The 13,732-nt window shown below is 34.0% G+C and overlaps 1 protein-coding gene across 9 annotated transcripts in view; it reads right to left on the bottom strand.

Moving 5' to 3' along the window:
• Nucleotides 1-13,732, bottom strand: part of SLC25A40 (solute carrier family 25 member 40) — a 78,464-nt gene that overhangs the window by 23,047 nt on the left and 41,685 nt on the right. For 4 of the 9 annotated variants that reach the window (XR_015556133.1, XM_087448186.1, XM_087448037.1 and 1 more), the window contains exons 9-12: nt 10,339-10,448; nt 7,407-7,488; nt 3,623-3,670; nt 2,832-2,912 (exon numbers count right to left, since the gene is read on the bottom strand). Coding sequence is in view for 8 of the 9 variants with exons in the window: in XM_087448186.1 (XP_087304312.1) it covers nt 2,832-2,912; nt 3,623-3,670; nt 7,407-7,488; nt 10,339-10,448 (321 nt within the window). In the remaining variant the exon portion in view is untranslated. The other 5 variants (XM_087448252.1, XM_087447977.1, XM_087447925.1 and 2 more) reach the window with 4 other exon arrangements.

Below are 13,732 nucleotides of genomic sequence, written 5' to 3' on the forward strand. Positions count from 1 at the left end.
CACCAGACCACCAAGCCGGCCCCCATATCTACTTTTTTAAAAAGTCAAATGTGTATTCTATGAAATGTAGCAAATACATAATACTTGAATAAGGCATTTCTTCTAAAAAAATTTACACGAGAAATTAAATGTGTATGTTAAAAAATTTAACATTAATAGAATGAAACTGTTTCCTTTCAGAAACATTACCAAGAACACTATTTCCAACCAAACTCCTTCGTTGCTACTATTTTTTTTTTATTTAACAAAAGTATTAATACTTGTTTACCACTTAAGTATAGAGAAAGCTTCGATTCAGCCTTCTTTTCATTCAGATACATTGTATATAATATGTGTTCGAAAAACTACTAGGGAATTAGATTTATTTTAGTCATAAATGATAAGAATTTCCCACAAGTGCATCAGTATGGGGGGTATATGTGGAAATTTCCCTTCTGTTATTTATAAGTGATATTAGGTTGAAATATGTGACTGCTTTTTGAGAGCACAGTTCTAAATCTAAATTTTTCTGCCTTTTTCTACCAATCAGTTATCAAAAAGAAGCGTAGCAGAACCAAGGTAAATTTAATATTGTTAAACAGCAGTGTTCAAAATAAATTTTAATATATATTATATATATATACACACACACACAATATAGCATTAACATAATTATTTTATATGAAAATATTTAGAAGCACAGTGATAATTTTATGAAAGTATAAAATATTTTAATGAAAATATAAGTTAAAGTCATAAATATTTATATTTTTAAGGATATGTATGTTGCAAATTTAAGGTAAATCAACACAGGATAAAATAAACACAAAAGGTTACATACAAACCCTATATAGTTTATTTCTGGTGAAACATATAAACACTTCTACTATAATACAAAATACATTAATTCCTCTACCAACACTAGAGAAGATTTGTCACCTAAATATATTACTCTCTTTTAGGGGGAAAAAATGCTTCACATTTTCATAAAATACACATAGACTGCAATAAAGTGCTTTTTCTTACAGGATATAGATCCTGAGAAAATCAAATATAAAAAAAGAATATCATTTCTTGTTCTGCCATCATATCCTTTTAATTTCGTTCCTACAGTCATAAGCTAAATTACTTAGGTATTAGCCTACAATGACCGAAAGCTATTTCTTCAAGGAAACTGCTGCCTGTTTAGTCTCTTGGTCTAGCATACTGGTAAGATGAGAACTCCACAAACAGTAATACTTGAATTACAAGATGGTTGATACCAGAGGCCCTTCCTGTGCCGAAACATTATTTTTACTAGTCTAAATACTATGTGGTTTTCCACTGCACACCCAAGTTTGACTGAAGTGAACATTTAATACAATCAGTAAAAAGCCCCTCTCTCCTCTTGCAGCAATAGTAGATAATACAGGGTCTTTAGTCAACAGCAGCATCTATATCACACAAATGATTATTTTTTGGTTCATAAAGATAAAATAGCCTTACCTTTGATAGGAGAAATCCTAATACATATGAGACCTTAAAACAGTAAGAGGGGGTTAAAAAAAAACCTAATGCATTTGAATTAAAGAAAATAACTAATAGGTAGTATTTGGTAAATATGAATAATGTTATTTAAAGACTGCCTTCTATTATCTACTTTGCTGAAATACTTAAATATTTAGGTACATGATTTAAATGTGTATAAAAGACTTGGGCATTTTTATTCTAGATGCTATTCATCATTCAGCACACAATTCAAACTGTCCTGATGGATCTGACACACTCCCACTAAGGTTAAGTTACACCAAAACCTATAGTACTAAACCCTCAGAGATATTGCTTTCAGTGCTAAGGAATAATTTGTCTGTTGTGTTACAAGAATGCTCAATGGTTATGATATCTGAAATATTAAGATATCTGCAATATTAGGATAAAAATTAAGATAGCAAAATTTATTTTAAAATTAGGACTATGATTTAGAAATAAAGTAGAAATTACTATTCATTTAAATTATAAGAAAGAAAGATACAAAATTATTGTAAGATAATGATGAAAAAGAGTTCTTGCCTAAGATCTCCAACTTATTATTTGGCTATGGTTGTTTCCAAATTGAAATAGCATCACTAGTATTGCTGTCTTCGAGCATTTTGTTTCTGGAAAAAAGCCTTTCCAAATTCATAGGTACTGATCATAACAGCACAAGCAGGAGCAATTTTAATTAAACGGGGAATTAAGCCTGAAAAAGAAAAAAAATCAGAACAAATTTTACCTTATTTATTTATTTTTTGTGAGGAAGATTAGCCCTGAGCCAACATTTGCTGCCAATCCTCCTCTTTTTGCTGAGGAAGATTGGTCCTGGGCTAACATCCATGCCCATCTTCCTCCACTTTATATGCGGGACACCTGCCACAGCATGGCTTGATAAGCAGCGTGTAGACCCGTGCCTGGGATCTGAACCCATGAACTCCAGGCCGTGAAAGTGGAGCGTGCGAACCCAACCACCACGCCACCGGGCCAGCCCCTACCTTATTTTTAAAAATGTAATTTACTTGGTTTCATTCTGATAATGATCAAATTAAATGAAATGATATATCAAATAGTGTACCAGAAACTGGTGTCAAAGAACAAGCCAAACTGCTCACTCCCAACCTCCTCACTTTAATTCCATGTTAATTTACATAGAAATTTTATCGATAGTAAATCTATTATTATTTAACATTTTTTAACTTACAGCAAAGATGTTTAGGAGGAAATAGTAAATGTGGAATGTTTTCAATAATTTCCTGCTGAAAGTTAATTTAGGAAGGTGACAGATTTAAAAGTAAAAGTAATCCTTTTATTCAATGATTTGGTAAAGCAAATATTTTTACCTGTAAATAATCCAGAAAATCCACTCTTAGCAACAATCTTCTTCATTATAGCCCAGGTTGACATATGCAAAGGCACAGAAACTAAATGTTAAAATAAAGAAATTATATTATAAATTACCACTTCATAATTTCAAATACACATAAAATAGTGTTTGTGGCCTTTGGAGGTATATCATTTTATTATAAGAACAGATCTGTTTACCTAAAGAGCTATTTTAAATCTGATTTTTAATAGTTGGAATAATTAAAAAGAAAAATTAGAAAAAAGGTATTAGTTTAAAGGGATATAGGACTCGATACTTCTCCTGAATTGATGGCGTTTGTTAAGGTTGGTGGTAGGTATCCTTCATACTTTTTTCCTACATCTTAAAAATCTTTCATTATGAAATTTCAAAAAGATGTATAGAAATCTTCATGAGATTCCCAAAGCCATAGAGAAGACTTGATAACCATTTTTCATTAAATTTTTATTGCACACATTAAAAAAAATGTTTTTTCTAAATAGAGGGGGTTCTGAGGAAAATAGCCCATTCTTCCTAGTGAAGTCCTGCTTTATTAAAACCTTTCTAAATAGATGTGCCCGTCTTGAAATAAATATCAGTCCTGTCTCCTCCAAAGGGCAGATTTATCCTTTAACTAACAGTGACATCTCACTTATTTGCAACCACTCAAATATCTGAAATGTAGTAAAAAACTGATTTATATTTTTTAAAAAAAACAGCAAAATAGATGGCACTGAAGTTCAAACAAAAAGCTTATGAATGAGCTGTTCATACACAAAGTTCGCTTACCTTCATTGTACACAGTGATTCTAGGCAGCTGGTTTAGCCCACAGAGTACTAGATGCAATAAGTAAAAAAAGGCTGCTAAGAAGCAGGCATCCTTAGCAGTGCACATGTGAATGCTGTGACAGCTGACATGCTGAAGATTTCAAAGTCTAGGTTTGAGACCATCTGCATGATGGGCAAACACTCCTATACAAGCTCTGAGCTAGTATACTCTCACTAGCTTCTGAGAGGTACATTATAAATCTCTACAATAATCAGTGTGAACATTGATGACAACTCTGAGCCATTAAGATTAAGGTATTATTAAGCATGCCTAGCAAAAAAGGGAAAGATTGGAGAAAGATATCTTTCAAAAATAGCTTTTTAGAATTTTGCTACTTAATGGAGTGGGGCTCATTATCTCAAATTTCACTTATATAAAATATCAGATTCTCTGACTATGAAGATAAGTGAGGCATTGTGATTTAAGAAGCTGTACTAAATATAATAACTATAGCAACCCAACACAAAGGACATTTATTTTAAAACCGAGAACAAAGTATTTATGAATGAAATTTAACTTTCTAAAGAAAGTTAATGACAAAACTTTATACTACAAGTTGGCAACTTGTACTTCATGTTTAAATTACTTTATTTAAATTTTGGAACCTGGTGAAGGAAAGGAGGCCAAGTAGCCAGGTATTTCTAATCTTGTAGAACTCAAGCCCACAACTGGTCTCTATTTTAATAGCAAGGTGAAGTTACTGTAAAAGAATCGACAGTTATTAACTGAAGGTAAGCCACGGCAGTGCTCTAATGGAACCCTGAAAGTATCTCCTGCCTACCGTTCCAACATTAAAGAGCTATTCCTACATGTCATAAGCAACTTCTTACATTGTAAGGAAACAATGTTTGATTATTAAATATTTCAAGCATAGACAACAATAAAATGAATACTCATTTACTGACGATCCAAATTTATCAAATCCTAACAACTATCAGATACAATTGAAGTCCCCTGTATATTCTTTCCCAATCTCATTCTTCCTCTCTTCTCAGAGGTAACCACTCTCTTGTCTCTCTTTTTTTCTTTATCTTTCTCATGTATGTGTCTGGACTTTTACTACATCTGAACATATCTATAAACAACATATGCTCTTTCTTTTCATGCTCTTAAACTTAACATAAATGATATCACACTGTACATTTACTCTTGTAGTGTGATTTTAGGATTATCTATGTTGGTAAGTGTAGTTATATTTCGTTTATTTTAATTGCTGCATGGTATTGCACTATCTGGATTATCACAATGTACCCATTTCCCTGCCAAGGGACATTTGGGTGGTTTCTAACCTTTTGGGATTAAGAATCCTTCAGTGAATATCTTTGTACACATACAAACGTTTCTCCAGAGCACATATCTAGGAGTGAATTGCTTGTTCAAAGAGCATTTCTTGATACTGCCAGATTATTTTCCAATGCAGCTGTTGCAAATTTATACTCCCACCTGCACAGCATGAAAATTCCCACAGCTCCACATCCTCCCCAATGAAATCCAGTGCGTATAAATGTCCTCTCACTGCTGTTCTAGTTGGCATTTTCCTCATTACTAAGATTGAGCATTTTTTCACAAATTTATCTGCCACATATAACCATTTTTTAATTTCTATTGCCCTGTATAACCATTTTTTTAAATGATTTTTAAATTTCTGTTGAAGTATTTTAAATAAATATGTTTAGAGAAAAAGAAGTTTAACCTGTGGAAAACAGGTGAATCTGAGCCAGGTTTAAAAAGTTGGAACCAGAGATTAAATTTTTAAAAATTAAATATAAATGATACACTCATAAATGAGGTAAGTTACCTCTGTTATAGGATCGGATACTTACTATATCCTAATAAGTAAGTAAGTATAGCTTCTCCTCCACTAGAGTATGAGCTCTTTAAGGACTTGGATCTGCTCCCTTTGTCTGTATATACCAGCACGGTGCCCAAGACAGAGTAGGCACTCAGTCAGCAGTCAGCTAACGGACGAAGGATGGAGAAGTTGTCTAAGAACGCTGAGGTGAGAGATCATATTCTTGCACGGAACTGACCATCATTCTATATGTAACACTTCATAGTTTCCTTTTTGCTTAGAGATAAGGGATGTGGTATAGCTGAGCTATGGAATGGAGGAAGCCACTTCTAAATGGAGCTGATTTACTTCTTTGGTGGGGATAAATAATATATAATAAAAATAATGACAAAAAATATGGGCTGTTTATCACTCAAATCAGAAGTGCAGTTTGCAATGGAAACTTATCTTCCTAAATGTAACTAGTTCATAGCTGAAGCAGAGTAACAGGTAAAAGTGACCAATGAAAATCATGGGAAATTAAGACCTAAGGCTTATTTAAGGTTTCTCCTTTTGGTTTAAATGTAGAAACATTAATTAGAAAAAAAGCAGTGATAGGTAAGGGTTAAATCTAATGAATGAAGATGCTCCCTGGTGCCAGTCTCAATGAGGACATACAATCACAATCACCTAGGGAACATTTTCAAAATACACAAGCTTGGGCCCCACCTTAGATCTATTAAATCAGAGTCCACTGGGGATGGTGCCCAGCTTTAGATGTAGTGAAAACACACCCGAGGTGACTCCAAAGATTATTTACCTAGGTAAGTGGCTCTCCAACTTCAGTGTGCATCAGTGTGTAGAGATTCCCATCTTCTCCCTCTTTGTTACCATGACCATGATTATTATGATCACCACTACCACTTCACTGCCACAGCCATCAATCATTTAAGATAAATTACACCAAAGAGATATTCCTACTATATTAAATAGTTCACTTAACAGAGAAAACAGGAGTTCTAATGAGTTGGAAGGAAGAACGAAACAAAATAATTTTGAACTGTCAAGAGAGAACAGATAGGGCTTAGGCAGCTAGAAGGCTCACACCTAAAAGAGGGAAGTGGGAAAACCCTCATAATAAACTTTGATTGCCTCCCAGGTTTTAGTTAGCTTCCAATATTAGAGGAGACTAGGACTTTGGTAAGTCAAGGACAAAGTTGTCACTAATATTCATCAGATTCATTTTCAGAGGTCTGTAATCAATGATTCTTTCAACGGTATAATATTTATTTAACTTTGTATGCACAATGTTATTCTAGTGGGTTAGAACAATTTAATTACATTATAATAGGCTTATTACAAGGCTTACATGACACAATTTTGTAATGGATAATTTCAGTGGGTTTGTTACATTTTCTGTAGATAATAAATAATGACAGAAGGAATCTAGTGGAAGCAACTAAGAGTACACTTTTGTTCTAAAGGAAATTACAGGTTATAAAGAAGTAAAAGAGATGGGATAACAGGTACAAAAAACACATCAAAAGAAGGGAAGCTAAAAAATAAACAGGAAAAAAGAACAAATAAAATGTATACACATACTAATGAAACTAAACACATCAAGAGAAAAAGGTTTCCCAGTAGTTTCCTATCCTTCACCCTGATCTCTCTAGATCTATTTGAAAGAATATTTACATAATTTAACTTTCTATATAGCAGGTATGAGATTTAACTGATAGCAGGCAAAATACATAGATGTTAAGATTTCTTAATTTTTTTGTTTGGGTTTAGAGTACTGTTTTCTGGGTATTCCATTCAAAATGTATATTAGTTTCAGTTAAATAAAGAGTAAGGCAGCAGAGGGAAAAAAAAGACTTGTTTTCTCAATTTTAGATATTCTTCACTTAGTATCTGGAAAGAAAAACAAAAATTTCCAAGGCATCTTGAAAATATTTTAAATTAATTAAACTTACTTTTATGACTTTCGTGTATCCAAAGTTGTGTCTGCTTTTGTGTTTTTACCACATCAAATGGCAAAGTTGCAATAGCTGCAAACTAACAAAAAATAAAACTAATTTAAATCTACTTTAAAATTTTTTCCTAAAATCTTTTTACATTCATCTAGTTAGCACATTACTTGATAAGGATAATAATGGAAATCATAACCAAACTGAAACTCCAAATGAAACCAGATATATTTAAAGAGAAGCTTTTATGCAAGAAAATAGATACATGTCTTATATGTTTCTCCCAAAATTCAAGAGTAAGTAAATAGTGTTCAGAAAAGTTCCCCTACTGTCCTGAGCTTACACAACTACTAGGGGCAGAGGCCGAATTCCAAACAGACCTCTCTGACTCCAAAACCAGTATTCACAGTTTCTGATGCTTCTGTGTATTCTATTATTCCCTTACTACACATAAAGGTATAATACATATTTTAAAGCAGAAATTCTCAAGTATCTAGTAAGCATTTAAAATTTTCCAACAAGTGTTTTAAAAATAAATAGAATAAAAAATTAAATTTAAATAAAGAAAATGGAATTTGAACTTTTAGTTCTATATATCTTTTCTTTGTGGGTGTCAACAAATTTATCAAATATAGTTACAATAGTTCACAAATCACATTTTTAAAAACTTATCTCAAAATGAATCAACTTGATCATTTTCATAATGCCCTAATTAAGGAAGGTTTTTTAAAAGAATAATTAAATTCCCTTAAGAATGTCTTATAATATTTGATATAATCACCATGCAAAGTAAAACCTGGTCTCTATTTTTTGCTTCCCAACTCACAACTGGCCAATATGCTCATAAAATGCCCCTCAAAAATCACTTATATTTTATTTTACCCTGACAACGTTGATGTAAGTTCTTAAAATGAAATCAGTTTCAAAGATCTCAGGTAAGATAAAATCAATTATTGTTTCTCCCATCTCCACAATCTAAGATATAGTAGCAAAAGGTAGCAACAATGTTATATAAGCCCCCTTTTTTTTTTTGTGAGGAAGATCAGCCCTGAGCTAACATCCATGCTAATCCTCCTCTTTTTGCTGAGGAAGACCAGCTCTGAGCTAACATCTATTGCCAATCCTCCTCCTTTTTTTCCCCAAAGCCCCAGTAGATAGTTGTATGCCATAGTTGCACATCCTTCTAGTTGCTGTATGTGGGACGCCGCCTCAGCATGGCCAGAGAAGCGGTGCGTCGGTGCGCGCCTGGGATCCGAACCCGGGCCGCCAGTAGCGGAGCACGCGCACTTAACCACTAAGCCACGGGGCCGGCCCCAATATATAAGTCTCTTTGACACTTCTAAAAGGATATGGTTTAGGCTATTCTGTTTTCTGACAGAAAGTCTAGACACTGTCACACTGATGTGCTTTTTCTACTGCAGAGGCAAATTTTTATTTGAAAACAGCCAAAAGGCAGCAATATTTTCTAGATCATCAAAAAAAATTTTTTAATAGATCTTCTATATTAAGCAGAAGTAGTAAAATAGAGAACTTTCCTTCATATTACTGGAAAGCTGGTACAACATCCTGAAGCCATCATTCAACTTTTTTTTTTTGACAGTAAGCATTTATTTGTAAGTCAAGTATGGAATTGGTTCCTGTAATTCCAACTATTATTAATTTCTAAATAAAAATAGTACTTGTTTTTCTTCATCCATGCTGGATTAAGATATAAATTAAATACAATTAAGTTACATTTAATCCCCTCACACATGAGAGGGATAATAAAAAGATTTTACTGGTATTGTAACTACTTAAATTGCTAAAAAAGTAATTGCACTTTTGCCTCAATAAGCTTATAACCTACTAGGCTTAATCTGGCAAATCTCAGACCTAGGAATATTCACATCTAAGTTTAGAACTCAATCACAGTGGCTTTCTTAGCCTAGGTTTTCTAATACAAATATTCCAATATTTGTGATCTCCATCACTTCACTGTACTTTTCATTTGGTTCCTGTATGTTAGCACCTCACAAATTCATTTTATAAGTAAGTGGGCATGAGAAAACTCGCTGTGGCCAAGATTACGGTGACATGAATCCGCATAAAGGAAGTCCACTACACAACTTTTCATTATGCGGAGAGGTGGGAAAAGGTGAACTCTCTACTACTCAAAAATAGTCATTTAAGATTCCTCTCTTCTAATTATAATTCATGTTAAAAATCTTTTAAGAAGTACTTGGCTAGGGGCCGGGCCCATGGTGTAGCGGGTAAGAGTGCACGCTTCGCTGCTGGCAGCCCAGGGTTCAGATCCCGGGTGCACACTGATGCATCGCTTGTCGGGCCATGCTGTGGCGGTGTCCCATATAAAGCGGAAGAAGATGGGCACGGATGTTAGCCCAGGGCCAGTCTTCCTTGGCAAAGAGAGGGGGATTGGCATGGATGTTAGCTCAGGGCTGATCTTCCTCACAAAAAAAAAAAAAAAGAAAAAAAAGTACTTGGCCAAAATGTTCCCAAAGAAACAGGAATCAGCAGCAGAGGATGAAATTACTTCTATTCAATCCAATTATACACGTGAGATGACACTCAAATGAAATATTACCTAACCAGATCTACTGGCATTTAATGAATTGTGAAATACTTTGTAAATAAGAAAGCACTATTTAAACTCCTATTATCATAACTGTAACGATCTAACAAATCCAAAAGTTTTTCAGAAAAATATAATAATGTATTTGTAGTATAATAAAAACATAGACATAAAGTGCATTTTAAAATATTTTAATGGCAAATAATTTATTTCCTCAAAATAGGATAGTAAATATTTAGAAAATTTTTAAAGCAGTGCAGCCCAAAAGTCCTATCTCAATAGACATGAAATGCTATATAATATTTTGTTCTGTTTTAATAAGACAATCATCGTTATTCTAGAATATTAACAACAAAAGAATAAACTTACAGAACCAGACAATGCCCCTGAAGTGAAGTTGATCATAAATGATGGTTCATATAAACCAGATTTTGCACAAAACCATTTCTTTAAAACTTCATAGTTATACCAGTACATTGCTATAAAAACAGAGAATGAAATGAACACATATTTAGAAATGAAACGTGGACTTTAAAGAAAATATTTGTGAGGTTATACATTAAAGGAAAAGAGAAATTCTAACCTTGGCATACTTTGCTTTCTGCTTAGACAACATACTTGATTGTTAGTGACATCCAGTCAATTCTCACTCCTAATGACCCAGTGTACAGCAGAGCAGAATCCTACCCAGTCTTTTTGAGCCATCCTCTCACCTTCTGGTGCTATATCAGATGATGCTCTGCTGCTATGCATAGGGTTTTCATGGTCAATTTTTTCGGAAGTGAGTGGCCAGGTTCTTCTTTCTAGTCTGTCTTAATCTAGAAGCTCCACTGAAACCTGTCCAACATGGGTGACCCTGCTGGTATTTGAAATACTGGTGGCATAGCTTTCAGCATCACAGCAACACACAGCCACTACAGTCTGACTGGGAAACAAACCTGGGCTGTAGCAGTCGGAGCACTGAATCTTAACCACTAGACCCACCAGGGCTGGTTAAGACACATACTAAGTGCGATTTTTTTTGTGTGTGAGGAAGATCAGCCCTGAGCTAACATCCATGCCAATCCTCCTCTTTTTGCTGAGGAAGACCAGCCCTGAGCTAACATTTATTGCCAATCCTCCTCCTTTTTTTCCCTTTTTCTCCCCAAAGCCCCAGTAGATAGTTGCATGTCACAGTTGCACATCCTTCCAGTTGCTGTACGTGGGATGCACCCTCAGCATGGCTGGACAAGCGGTGCGTCGGTGCACGCCCGGGATCCAAACCCAGGCCACCAGTAGCAGAGCGCACACACTTAACCGCTAAGCCACGGGGCCAGCCCCAAGACACATACTAAGTGAGATTTAAAAAAAAAAGGAGCCAAATTCTCAATAATATTCTAGCAGTCTTATGAACAATCAAACAAAACTACATATCAGTAAAGTAGGACTTTAATTCCAAATTCTGACAAGGACAGTTAAGGAAAAGTACAGGCCAATCTCATTCATGAACACAGGTGTAAAAATCGTAAAAAAATAAAATAATAATAAGACACTGAAGATAGAAGTATTTCATAAGAGATTATACACTATGACTAAATCAAGTTATCCAAGGAATGCAAAGGTAGTAAATAATAAATGCTTTACACGCCATACACCACATTAAGAGAACCATGAAATCACCTAAAAATGATGGAAAAGCATTTCATAAAATTCAACACACTTTCATTTAAAGCAAACAAAGAAATTTCTTGGAAACAGGGATAAAAGGGAACTTCTTTAATTTGATAAACGACATGCATCAAGAACCTATAGCAAACATAATTATTAATGGTGAAACAACAGAACTATTTCCTCTAGAATGAGGAAAATGATAAGGATGCAACATTATCACTGCTACTATTCCAAACTGTACTAGGCAGCACAGTAAGACAGAAAAAGATAAAAGCTACAACGATTAAAAATGAAGAAACAGGGGCCAGTCTCGTGGCCAAGTGGTTAAAATTTCGCGCGATCTGCTTGGGCGGCTCAGGTTCCTGGGTTTGGATCCTGGGTGCAGACCTACTCCACTCATCAGCCATGCTGTGGAGGCACCCCACAAACAAAACAGAGGAAGACTGGCATGGATGTTAGCTCAGGGCTAGTCTTCCTTAAGCAAAAAAAAAAAAAAAAAAAAAAGAGGAAGACTGCCAGTGGATGTTAGCTCAGGGCAAATCTTCCTCACCAAAAAAAAACTAGTCATAATTTACATATTATTGTCTACATAGAAAACCCAAAAGAGAGGCAAATTAGAATTTTTACTGGAGTTTTAAAATAGCTGAATATAAGCTAACACACTAAAATCAATTGCAACACTGCACCAGCTGCAAAGATTTAGAAAACACGTTTTTTAAATAGAGCTTTTAAAATAGCTACCAAAAGTTGGGGGTGAGTGGGTGTACCTATAAATAAATCTAAAGAAAAAAGGTTGTATATAACCTTTATGAAGAAAATTTTAAACCTCTACTAAAACAGTTTAAAGAAGAGTTATATAACAAAGAGATACGATATTCCTACAGGAAAAAAATAAGGTAACATCAAGATTTTTTATAATGCACTAATAATTTAGACCATACTGTGGTATTAGCACAGGGTTAGACAAATTGGCCAGTGAAATAGATCCATGTAGATACGAAAATTTGATGTGACAGAGGTGACACTGCAAAACCCTGAGCAAGTATGGTTATTCAATTAGTGATGCTGGTACAACTATCTATCCATATGAGAGGAAAATAAAATTGAATACTTATTTCAGTCCATAACCCCAAATCAATTATGGGTAAATGAATGGCCAAGGAAACAGTGCCCAACCTCACTAATAATCAGGGAAATCTAAGCTAAAGTGAGATGCCACTTTAATTTACTAGATAAACAAAAATTAAGAACTTTGACAATAAAAGTGCTAGTGAGGGTATGAAATGAAGCAACAGGAAGCTGGCAGGTGTGTAGATCTGCACAATCACTTTAGAAAAGAGTTTGATATTACTTAATAAAATTTAAAATGTATATATTTATATGAACTAGCAAATCTAATACTGGAAAAATTCTTGTACATATACACCCAGAGACTTAAAAAAAGTCCACAAGCAGCACTGTTTACTTGTTTACTCAGAAATAAACAAGAGTAAAAATGAAGGAAACAGTTACACATAAAAAGAAGAATGAATCTTAAGTGATTACCGCTGGGGAGGTGACTGGAGATGGATATATGTGGTTTCACAACTTAAAAATTGCAATGTTCTAGCTCATATTTTAAAGTGGTGCCTTCACAGGTGCTCATTTTATTAGTCTACTTCATAATTTATATCTATGTTACTTTTTATGTATCAAATATCATATAATAACAAAATGAAGAAACATAATTGGCCTAGGAATCTATGTTTCTAAAAAGCATAAGTGAACAGAAAAGGTTGAAGAAAAATACTAATGGAAAGGGAAAGATGCATAGAGATGTGAGTAAGAAAGCCCAAGAAAAGAATTAACTCAAAGGGAAAAAGAAAAAAAGAGGAACATTAATACAGGGTTCTCAATAATTACTTCTTTCAGGTCTTAAATGGAAACTCTTGTGATCCACAAGAGAAATATTACTGAAGTATGCACATTTTACAAGTTACTTGTTAGTTGTGTACTTCTTTTTCAGGATTTTCTCCCTTTTCATAATTCATTGATTAGCACAATCTCCTATCTGATTTATAACAGCCTTTTACAGAACACTCACTTAATGGGAGAGAATTTTATCTTTAATAAC

This window comes from Ceratotherium simum, chromosome 1 (genome assembly GCF_057802395.1).
Source record: "Ceratotherium simum simum isolate JZ-2026a chromosome 1, ASM5780239v1, whole genome shotgun sequence".
NCBI lineage: Eukaryota > Metazoa > Chordata > Mammalia > Perissodactyla > Rhinocerotidae > Ceratotherium > Ceratotherium simum.